The 12,261-nt window shown below is 33.1% G+C and overlaps 2 protein-coding genes across 3 annotated transcripts; both read right to left on the bottom strand.

The window, feature by feature from the left end:
- Positions 1 to 85: 85 nt before the first annotated feature.
- LOC106384074 (probable lysophospholipase BODYGUARD 3) lies at positions 86 to 3,735 on the bottom strand. Its single transcript, XM_048750944.1, has 5 exons — positions 3,161 to 3,735; positions 2,496 to 2,839; positions 1,821 to 2,143; positions 1,075 to 1,280; positions 86 to 663 (listed from the first exon to the last, which is right to left on the bottom strand). The coding sequence occupies exons 1-5, from the start codon at positions 3,424 to 3,426 to the stop codon at positions 339 to 341; spliced, it is 1,464 nt and encodes a 487-aa protein (XP_048606901.1). The 5' UTR covers positions 3,427 to 3,735; the 3' UTR covers positions 86 to 338.
- Positions 3,736 to 7,870: 4,135 nt separating this feature from the next.
- Positions 7,871 to 10,832, bottom strand: LOC106385573 (protein IQ-DOMAIN 16). 2 transcript variants are annotated; one of them, XM_013825482.3, is made up of 5 exons: positions 10,489 to 10,832; positions 10,204 to 10,407; positions 9,754 to 10,050; positions 9,546 to 9,674; positions 7,871 to 8,544 (listed from the first exon to the last, which is right to left on the bottom strand). In XM_013825482.3, exons 1-5 carry the CDS (start codon positions 10,597 to 10,599, stop codon positions 7,996 to 7,998), a joined length of 1,290 nt encoding a protein of 429 aa, XP_013680936.1. In that variant the 5' UTR covers positions 10,600 to 10,832; the 3' UTR covers positions 7,871 to 7,995. The 2 variants fall into 2 exon arrangements, with proteins under 2 accessions (XP_013680936.1, XP_013680937.1); XM_013825483.3 differs by having other exon boundaries at positions 10,204 to 10,404.
- Positions 10,833 to 12,261: the final 1,429 nt, after the last annotated feature.

The raw sequence follows: 12,261 nt of genomic DNA, 5'->3' as shown, positions 1-12,261 counted from the left end.
AAACTCTTGGCAAAGACCACAGAAAGATTCTCTGAAGTGTAATGGCTTTGAACAAAAAAAGAAAACAAAAATGGAGGGAGCGGCAGATTTAAACTCTCTGGTTCTTCACATAAGCAAGTCATCACAATAATATTAATACGCATAGTAAAATTATTATTACTCTTCTTTCCCAACTCGCAACAAATAATAGCTAAGTAACATAAAATATTCAGTACTTAACAGTCAAAAGACTTTCGCTTAAATTTTTGTGAAAAAAAACCCCCTTCATATATATATATATATATTATTTTTTTTTCCTTCGTATATATTGATCAATTGATAGTATCCACAACCTGGTTTTAGCAAGAAGAACTCTTCCAAATCTCCTCGAGCTCTTTAGCAAACTCCACTTGCCTTCCGACAACTAAAGTTATGTGATCTTTGTTCTCAACAACCTTAACACGTGCTCGAGGAATCCGACTTTGAACATTGTAGCTACACTCAACAGGTACTACCTCATCGTCTCTTCCATGGAAGATGGCGACATTACACTTCAGTTTGTCTCGTACGATGTCCAAATACGAATCCAGTTTGCTCCCTACTCCACATATTATGTTGTGTAAAGTGTGCCACGCTGCGTTATGCGTGTGACACATAAACCCTTCTATTAGAAAGTTCACTGTCCTGCAATAGAGAAATAGCTTAACATATTTCAGTTTCTCTGAATTTAATTTAGTTAGTTATGTTTTTATTTTTTCTATTATTCCAAACAACTCCAACCATAGATAGACTAGAGTTAAATATATTTACTATATATAGAATAGAGATAATTATTATACTATATGTTGGCATGACACATATCAAAGTAACATTCAAAATGCTCCATACACTAATAGGTTCGGTAGGTTAGAACTTAGTATTAGCTTATAATATTTAGCTCATCTCTTCATCGTTAGGTTGCCTAAGTATTTTTTATTTTTCCCATTGTGTCAATATACTGGCTAGCTATTTGATGTAACTTTTAATTGAAAACCTTACGCTATCTCTACATTTTCATTCATTAATTTAATTTAATATGAATGAAAGCTTAGATACCTATTATTACGGGTGATGAGTTTGGCAAGAAATTGCCAAAGACGATGGTTCTTGCAGATGAGAAGACAAATGGTACGGCTAATGTGTTCATACCAACAAGCCATCGACGCTCCAAACGCTATGGGCGGCCAAATCCTCCGTGGTGCAACCTTCTTCATCACGTACTGCCTTGGCTCCGCCTCCGTCGTCGGCACCGGATGGTACGGCTTCGCCACAGATGCACACGTGTCAAATCTCAGAAAAGCGTACACATATATATTAATCGTAGTACCACGATTGGTTATGATTCACGAATGCGTATTGTCTTTTGGACTCACCAAAATCAAAATTATATTGAATTGATTAATTAATAACTAAAATAAATGTGATGAGAACGCAAGTCCACAGGAAAAACCTTTTACCACGCCATTTTAACTAAACTAATAAAGAGTAAGCTACTCAGCTGAATTATAAAAACTGTAGATGATAATATAGAACTTAATTCAACAAGTTCTTTTGTAAGATTGCTATTATAATCTGAAAATTATACCATAGATGTTGACATACCATATATTACTATAACCATCGTATTATTTTTACGGTTATATTCCAGGTTTCCTAAATTCTAATACTTTTTCTGATGTTTTAATCGCATTTATGTAAAACAACCATTACATTTAAAAAAAACTATTTACGCGCAGAATTTCTAATTTATTTATTTTTTCATAAAGTCGTATTATGTTTGTAAGGATTAAATGCAAACTAACCGGAGCGAGGAGGGTTAGTGACTTGATGGAACCACCGTGCTTAGCGACTAAACCAAAAGCCAAGATGCAACCCAAAGAGTGAGCCACAATGTGGAACGACTTCACATTGTGTCTAAGCAATACCGATTTCTCGATCATCTCCACATGCTCTCTCATCGTGTAGAGTGAATCCGCAGGCTTAGGGCTCTTCCCAAACCCTAAGAGATCTACGGCAAATAGTCTATACTTGGATTTCGACAACCTTGGAAATACCGTCTCTGTCCAAAACGCCGATGAAGATATGAAGCCGTGGATGAACAACACGTCTTCATTCCCACTATTACCTATGAAAATGTTCAAAATTGAAAGTCACTAAATAGTTTTAATGTTTGAGATTACTCGGCAATTTTGCACACATATTTAAATAAACTATATCATTGGGTTAATCATTAATATAGAATCTCGTTTTTAAAATAAGATTATATGGAACGCAAAATTTACCAACTTTCAAATTTTCACCTGGTTTTGAGTAAAAAAAATTCATGGGATTAAGATAGCTATCTCTATATTTGGTTTTGATAATTGTCCCTTTGAGAAAATATGAAAAGAAATATATATATATATATATATATTTCTGTTTATTTATTTATTTTTTACTTTTTGTGGTATTATTTATAGAAAATGTGAATATCTTACCTTTAGGGAACTGAGTTTTGACAAAAAGGTACTGATCTTTGACACAAGTTGAATTCCAACAAGTACAAAATCCACAATCACAATCCGACCATCTCGAGACTTGTCGGCTCAAATTCTGCGGTCTGATCTTGCCTTGAAGCATCTCAACGACAGTGAAGCTCAACTTCATCGTTTTCCTTCTTTTCTTACTTATCTTGATCTCGCCACAATCAGAGTGTGACCGAGTCATATTCACTACCCATTTTGTGAGATCGTTAACAGAGAGCTTAGAGAGGTCTGATAGAAGAGAAGGACGAGAATAAAGAGTCTCAGAGATCTCCTCTAGCTCAATCTTGGAACGACCGCTACATGCAAAACCGGCCGGTTAAATTAGTAAACCGAATAAAAAATGGATGCTATTTTCAATCCCTAGTAGCAGTCATAATTAGTAATGGAATTATTCTCTTGAAAATGCAAAAGGGATTAATACGTGTGTGTAAGATAAATTTAAGTCTTTTTCTATAGCATTTGTCAACAATTAATTAGTATTGCAATGAGAACAAAACATATTGACATGAATCTTCGACTCTAACGTTGTTGTTGGACAAACAAGCCACGTTTGTTCCAAGTAAAATGACATGTCTTTTCATTTTATTTTCAAATAATTTCTCCCAAAAAATTAATACCTAAGTTGTTGCAGAGGAGAAACAGTGAGGATCTTGGATTCACAATTGTTATGAGATAAGAGGATGTTCCCTCGACTTGCGGTGATGAGTTTCCTGGGTGACAAGCAATAGCAAGGCTTCCACTCTGCTTCGAGGAGAAAATCAGCTGTTTTGTAGAGAAGACAGAGCAAATAATCCATGATGTCTAACAGACAAAACACAACGAAACTCACGACCTCGTTCACCCATCTCCCCGCTGATGCTGATCTTGTCTTCATCGCACCCATGCATGAACTTGAATTTAGTTTATATCGACAAGTATTTCTCTCCCTCTCTCTTGTAAATTGTAATATATGAGAAGAGAGAATTATGTGAGAGGTTGTTCGCCTTATCTTATTTGCTCTCTCTCTCTCTCTCTCTCTCTCTCTCTCTCTCTCTCTCTCTCTCTCTCTCTCTCTCTCTCTCTCTCTCTCTCTCTCTCTCTCTCTCTCTCTCTCTCTCTATCTATGTTTGAGAGTTGAGAAGAGGAATCTATGGAGAGATATGGGAAATTGTGACCCGAGGGTTACATATGATATGCACCATATTCTACATAATATATGGTAAGAAATTGGTAGAGATGTGAGACGTCAAGTAAAAGATAAAGAAATGGGAAAACAACAACGTGTGGTTGTGGATATTTTTGGACATTTAGTTATAGAGTTTTCGTGATTTTATGTACATATATCATAGTTACAAAAAAAAGAAGTATATATATCATAGGAATATGGTGAATAGACATTTTCATATATATTTTTTTAAGATAGAGAACCAAAAAGAAAAAAAAAAGATTGGTGACTTCTCATAGAAATTAAAATACAGATTCCAAAGGTGTAGTAGCGAAAGTGTGCAAGCAAGAGAACTAATTGGAGAATCGTAGAATATTTTCTTATATATTCCATTTGTACAGTGCTAGTATTGAGTTCCAAAAAAAAAAAAAACAGTGCTAGTATTTGTTTTTCTCAAATTTTTTGAGTTTTGTTTTCGTCTAGTCATCATTAAGGCTCCAAAATTATTCCACTAACATAAGATGTTTTAGTTAAAAATATAGGGAATTAAAAATTATTTCTTAAAATAAAAATATTATTAATAATATAAATTTAAAATGTGTTAAATTGTTACAACGATAATGCTTTTTTATTTTTCTTTAGGATTCTTAATTTTGGATGTAGATTTACACCACAGTTACAAAACATTAAAATAAATATATGTATAAGTATAATATGAAAAGTTGACAAAAAGTATAATACGAAAAAGATGAAATAAAGTAAATTGTTTAGACTCTAGTAACTAGAGACACTATAAGAAGAGGTAGGTGGTAGTTGAACCATCTTGTGAATGAATCAAATCTAAAATTTGTTCTTTCTCTCTGACTTGGCTTTATAATACTCACTCATTCATACTCCAATCAACTTCTCTTCTTAGTTGTAATATTTTCTTGCTCCACTAAAACTTGCTAATCCAAACTTTCTTATCTAACTGCTAAAGGCTTTTCTCTTTGCAAAAGATATTGTATAACTATTTTAATAGTAAGAAACCACCATATCAATTTCCTTAGTTTTATACATTACAGAGGATGGAAACTATAGAATTTATGCTAAACAGTATCTTTTTGGACCTTTTGTAACCTAGCGGTTGATGAGTCTTTGCTTCAAAAGCTTTGAGATTAAATATTTTATTTCGTCTAACAAAACTAAAAACACACAAATTAAAGACCTAATGATTCAAATCCACTATACATGTCTTTTCGAGTGAAGAATCACTTGAAACGTTCTTCGGTGATTTATAATTTATTTGTATACACTTCATAGTTAAGGCGTACAAACATATCATCACTATACGATTTAATATTTTATTGAAAGTTATACACATTGCCAACAATGTGCCGTGCATGTTCTTAGGGGATGCATCCTAACAAAACAAAATTTAAATGCGTTAGGGATATGGAGATATCTAGTTATCACCATAACTTTACTCAAAACAAAGATACATCTTCAGCCCTCACACTTTAATTCAATCATTTTCTAGTTCTATAAATATATCACAAATAACCAAATCCAAATTCGCATCGAACCAAAGAGAAAAATGAACAAAACTTAGGTTCACTCCCTGCGATGAACTTTTAAATTCACCGCATCTCTTATCACCAATCAAATTGTCACCTAGATAAATAATAAAATCTACATTTTTATTTAAAAAAATTCTACAATAAAAAAAAAAATAACACAAATTTTGATGACGTTAACGCCGTTAGCTAAACTCTAAACACTAAATCCTAAAATCTAAACCCTAAATTTAAACCCTAAAACCTAAATCTAAACCCTAAACCCAAACCCTATATTCTAAATCTTAAACCCAAATCGTATACTCTAAAACCAAACTTTATACCCTAAACCCAAACCCTATATCCTAAACCCAAATCCAAACCATAGATCCTAAACTCTAATCGTAAACCCTAAACCCAAAATCTATACCCTAAAAGTTTGGGTTAATGTTGATGTTGTTCCTTTAGGGTTTAAGGTTTGGGGTTTAGAGTCTAGGATTTGGGTTTAGGGTCTAGGGTTTACGGTTTGGGTTTAGGGTCTATTATTTGTGTTTAGGGTATAAGATTTGGATTTAGGTTCTAGAATTTGGGTTTAGGGTCTAGAGTTTGGGTTTAGAATTTAGGGTATATGATTTAGGTTTAGGGGTTAGGGTTTAGATTTAGGGTTTCGGATTTAGAATTTAAGATTTAGGGTTTTTTTAGTGGTGTTAACGTCGTTAAAATTGGTGTCATTATTTTTATTTTTTTTAGATTTAAAAAAAAAAATATTTTTATATATTTATATATGTGGTAATTTGATTTGTGATAGAAGATGTGGTGAATTTAAAGGTTCACCATAGGGGGTGAACTTAGTGAACTTAAGTTTTGTTCTAGAAAAATTACTCAAAAATATAACTTGTTTAATTAAAACATGAGTTTGAATCGGAATTGGAATTGCATATACCATCGATATTATTTTTCTTTTTATTTTTGAAACTATGATTTATAAAAATAATCTGACTAAAATATAAATAAATATGTTTTCAAAACATTTCTCATAATTTTTTTAAAAAGCTCCTAATTTTTTAAAAGTTTAGGAAAATATTTCTAAATATGCATGACGCCTTCCTGAAGCTGAATCTAAATTATAAGTATATTTAGAAAAACATTTCTGAATATGTATACATTTTTTAAGAAAAAAATAAGAAAACATTGCTAAATATGTATAATATCATTCTTTAAAATTTTTGAAAAACATAAATTTGAGAGTTCTCAAAGTCAATCCAAGAGGCAAGAGAAATTAGTGTTTGAGTTCAACTCAAAATGAATCGAGATCTTCTGTTATCTTTCGCGTAAGAATCTCTGACATTATTTTCTTCTCTGCTTTTCATTTCTATTAAGTGATAAGTGATATTCCAATCTCTATGAAATTGTTGAAAATTGTGTTTGTTGACTTGTGTGCATTAGTTGCATACTCTATGTAATTATCATGAGGTTGTTATGTATTAACATAGTTTGTTATTGATGAAGATGGATGGCTATGCATATTGTTTTTGATGTCTTTGTCTTTGCGGTTTAGTTTTCATTGTCAGTTTCGTTTTGTTGTTAGCAAATGATGAATAACGCACCACCAGATAGACCCACACCTCTTAAGCGTAACTCAAATGTTGTATGATGGGAGTATGAGAGGTCTGGTCTGATTCAAGAAGTCTGGACAAAGTCAAACATACATTGTGTGTGATATTTATCTGGTGGTGTATAAAAGAAAGGAACACATTAGTCATCAAAAAGGAAATGTGTCAACTTGTCATGTATCAAGTAAAAATAATAATAATTGTGTAACAAGGTGATTTTTGAAGCTGAATGAAGATCAAAGAGAGAATATATATATATGTTACATTCGATGATGACAATTAATGAAGATACAGTCGAAAATTGGCGTGTGGAGCTTGTGAAAAGATAAGATTGTGATGTTAATTTTCTGCTTGCGATCCAAGTTCCAAAGGTAAGAGATCTACATGACGATGCCGAACAATAACCATGGGATCCAACCCGTTTTTGTTCTACATAAACTAGGCTTATTAGTCTAGTTTAATCCGTTTCTTATTTGGTTTGGCTCATTATGTTTTGGACACTGACCGCCCATGGACAACCCCGCCATTTGGCATTATCAATGGCAGAAGCTTTGAGAGAAGCAGATGAATTAAATTCATGTTACCTCTAAGTTTGTCTTTCTCACTTCCAATAGCTCATCATAACACTAATCCAAATAGGAAACGCTGCACTTGAAACATATTTTTACTAATCGCTGTCTTTTTTTTGAATTAAATGTTAAATTTATTCAAATCAAAAAGCTTTTGGTTTACATCAAATGCATCTTGTTTTGAAATATATAACAAAACCTTTCCTATAAGCCTATATAAATTTTCCTATAAGCCTATGTTCCTTCTGGCAAACCAAAACCTTAATCCTTCTTCATACTTGTTGTCTCCCATTCTTTGAATTGTGGTGAATCTGTCTCTTATGTTCTTGTCCAGCAAATGTATAAGTCTATGTACTGATGAAGAGGGTTTATCTCCATGACGTCTTGCATTCCTTTCACGCCAAATGGTATATCGAGCAGCTTGAAATACATATTGAAGAGTGAACTTTGGAACCTTCTATTGAGATAAAGGCTTAAAACGTTTGAATCAATGTCATCTAATTCAGATTGTAGCACAAGGAACAATAAACAAAGCAAAAATTTAACGATCGTTGATATTACAAACACACAATAAACAAAACTAAAGGTCTCTCACTGTAACCACCGGAGATCACTTGTAGAACAAGGCGACACTTTTCCGGCGAGCCCATCACCGTAACAACAAGAGTAATCCGATTCATGTTCCCCACAAAGACAAACGTTATAAGCACTCTTCAAACTCGGACTCCTCACACTCCCCTCCTCCGCATAACACAACCGTTTCTTCGCCGTAATAACTGGTCTCCGCCGTGGCGTGCTCTGAGTCCGTGCCTTAGCCTTAGCTGACTCAGTCGCACTCATGTAGTTCGGCTGAACCATCGGAGAAGGCGAAGAACAGGGTATCCTTGGACTAGCTGATCTTATCCCAAAGGTTCTAGTGGCTCTGCACGACGGTGGAGTCGCTGGATACGATTTATGATGGTGTGTCGTGGTGGCTATGTTTGTATCCATTTCAAGAGTCTTTACTTGATCTCTTGTTGTGGGAATGGTGATTGTGTTGTCCCATTGCTTTGTAGCCATCCATCGATCGAGCCACCTTGTTCTCTCTAGAAGCTCCCTGTCGTCGCCGGCTGATTGATTCCGGTAAGAGCGACTCCGAATCTTTCATATGACGACAAAAACAAAAACGTTAGTACGTGCTCTGTCATGAAAACAGATTAAAATTATGTATATTAATTTCAAAATGAACAAATTAGTGTAATTTTACATATTAACAAGGATAAACTATTCTTAATATCTACACAAAACTATACCATAACCCCTATAAAACATAAATTTATGGCTGTATCTGTCATGAAAATAGATTAAAATTATGTATATTAATTTCAAGGACAAACTATTCTTAGGGTGTGACTGGTAACCATCATAGGAACAATAGAATATGACCGGTAACCATCATAAGAACAATATGGTACTAAACATTCTTTAAATTTTTTACCATTCATGAGGAATATGTTTTCCTTTTCATTCTTCTTCGTTCCTTTATTTATAGAGAATTATAGAACAAATCAATTCTTCATTAATTTTGATAAGAAACTATCATTCCTCATCATTCCTAAAATTTTATTTCTACTCATTTTTTTCATATCCGTTTCTATTGTTCTTATGATTGTTACCTGTCACACCCTAGAAATAGTTTATCCTTGTTAATATGTAAAAATTACACTAATTTGTTCATTTTGAAATTAATATACATAATTTTAATCTGTTTTCATGACAGATACAGCCATAAATTTAAGTTAAGTAACATATTGTTCCTATCATCGTGACCGGTCACATCTTAATATCTACACAAAACTATACCATAACCCCTATAAAACATAGATTTATGGCTGTAAAGTCCATAAAATTAACAACATAAGAACATGTAATTAGCACAAAATATTCAAGATGCAATTGTCACAATTTATATTAGTAGATTTTGTAACACGGATTTAGTTTTCCGAATTGTCTTAAGTTTTTAATTCATGTTGTTGGCAAAAATAAAAGTCCAAAAGAAAATTATCAATCTCATTAGACTGTGAGAAGGTGTAACTTTTCTAATTAATAGAAATCCAAAATATTCTATAAAATAATTCAGTAATTAAAAATTTAATAAATACCTGATTAGAGAGAGCAAGTGCATGTGCTTTCTCTCGTTCAATAGCAATCTTTAATCTCTTCTGCAAAATCGATTGTGATTCTTCTTGGTTAACCACAAATTCATTGGTGCATCGACTCATGTCCCTTGACTGCAAAACCAGAAAACATTTTGTCTCAGCAATACAAAAATAAATAAAGTTCGAATTTTCAAAAATTATAATCACTAACCAGAGATCTACGGCTACGGATGTCTTGAAGATATGTTTTACTGTCCCAAAACCCGTTAGATTCAGCAAACATTGAATTACGTCTTGCTTCGATATCATAACAGTTTGATGATGGTGATGATGATAAGACTCTTGAACGTTGTTGTTGTTGATGATGATGACTAAGCACTTGATCTTGAACTCGAACCAAAGCCTTTATGCATCTTAAAGTGTGTTTCGCTTGGTTTCTAACATTATGACCTCTCACCAATGCTTGTAGCTTCACTATCCCTTTCAATGCCCCAAATGCTCTCTTTGCCTTTTAAAATAGATGAAAAATTCACGGATTTTAACTAGTATTTTAAATAAATTACACAGTATTTCGACAAAAGAAATTAATAACACGAGTTTGTTCAAAAATTCAAATAAATTAAAATACACAATGAATAAGACATGATTTTTGTTTACTTACGAGGTAGCCTCTGAAAGCTGTTTGAATAATAATGGCAGCCCAATGACGTCTTATAAAACCTGGAGTTGCCGTTAACTTAACGACCTCGGCGACCGCTGGTTTGTCCTTCTCTTCTTTCTCCGCCTTAGGTATCGTGTCGGTTACAGAGTCAGTGTTTTCGACTTTGGTCTTACGAAAAATCCATCCTTTCTTCTCCTTTTTCTGCTGAAGTTCGAAAAATTCTGCTTAAATCTCAAGACCCATGAATACACAACATTCTGATAATAACAGAGAGATGAACTAAACCTTGTTATAATCAGCTTCTTTCTGGTGACTCTTCTTGTCGGAATCTTTTGAGGGTGACCAGAGAATCTTCTTCACGGCCGTGAGCCACGACGTTCCGTTCTTCTTAGCCATCTTAAGTTAAGTAGTTAACGAACAAGAGAGGAAGGAAAGATCGGACTTACCTACTTTAAGTGAAGTTGATGTTGCTCATGTAACTAACTACTACACCACGGGACTAGAGAAGACTACATAAATGTAAATATATATACACGACAGAGACCATAAATGCCTTTTTTATTTATCTTGTCACAAATTGAATTTAGTTACGAAATTAGAACAAAGTGATTTTTTTTTATAGCAATTCTCTCTCTATCTCTCTCTATCTCTATCTCTATCTCTCTCTATCTCTATCTCTATCATGTGCATGATTTTTTTTCTGTTACATGTAAAATAGTTTTTTTCGGAACCTGAACAGAAAGTAGAAAATATTAACAGCTGTTGATGAATCAATAATGATTATGATAAAACAAAATTAACTAAATTTAAGAATACAGTAAAATATTTGTGATTGTTAATTTTATAACAAACGAGTGGGCATCAGAAATGTTGCAGCTTTTACTTGTATTGTTATATTTAAAGGCAAGTACGCTTACACTTACATACATGTTACATGGGATTATTAAATAAAAACCATTAATTGTATATAGTAAATGAAGCTTTTAACCGTCCAAGATGACATTGTAACTATTTTCAAGAAGAAGATAGCCACAGACTTTAATGCCTCGATGAACCAAGAATCCAAAGTTCCCAAATGATGCGAATGCGACGATATTAAAATCAAGGCGTGCAAATAAAAGGACGACAAGACCTCGAAGACTGCAAAACAATGGTTTTAGCCAAAATACAACTTTGAAACTGAGATTCTCTATTTTTTTGGAGTAGATATAACATCGAGAAAAAGGTCCCATGAGTGAGTTTGCTTGGACTAGTCAAACCCTTCTTGTCTGAAGATTTTGGGAGTGTAACGTTTAGGCGCGGTAATGGTTTTGAATTTGATAGACTTCTACAAAAAAAATTTACCAATAAAATTCATATCCTTTAGTATGTAATCCCATTTTATGTTTATATGAAATATTTGATTTTTACTTATTTATGTACACCACAAGAATTTTCTCAGTTAATGGTAAAACTGAAAAGGCTTAAAAAGCCAGTCAATTATTTGAATCATGCAGTCCATACATAGAACCAGAAGAATCGTTGAGTAATTAAAATTTAGTTGGAGTAAAACATTTATTTTTAGTTGGAGTAAAACAATTAATATGGATAACATTAACCAATTTGAAAGATTATTCTCCTAATGAGGAATATTTTTTGTCGCTTCTTTAAAAGGAATTAGTAGGAGGGATTTAGCATGAATATTGTCAAGTAGAGAACAGAGACTAGACTGTAAGATGAGCCCATGTGAGTTAGTCGTCTACAAATGTGATAAAGTGAACACTAGATAAGTTTATCAATAGTTTTAGCTATATTGACACTATTCGTTCAATTATTACTGACATTTGTTTAATTAGTACGATTAGGGTACACCAATAATCTCAGGGTAATAAAGTCATTAAACATTGGCCACATGTTGGGACCTCCTGGATTAGACCTGAGAGCCAATAGTGCATTGTCCTACCCTCTGCACCTATCAATAATTGTTGTTGTTTTCTGCATAATTACTCCTTACTCCTTTCTAATTTAAGACACTAAGAGCAAGTCCAATGACAAAAAAAAAAAAAAAAAAGAGCAAAT

This window comes from Brassica napus, chromosome C3 (genome assembly GCF_020379485.1).
Source record: "Brassica napus cultivar Da-Ae chromosome C3, Da-Ae, whole genome shotgun sequence".
Classification (NCBI taxonomy): Eukaryota; Viridiplantae; Streptophyta; class Magnoliopsida; order Brassicales; family Brassicaceae; genus Brassica; species Brassica napus.
This window is presented reverse-complemented; position numbering and strand designations above follow the sequence as displayed.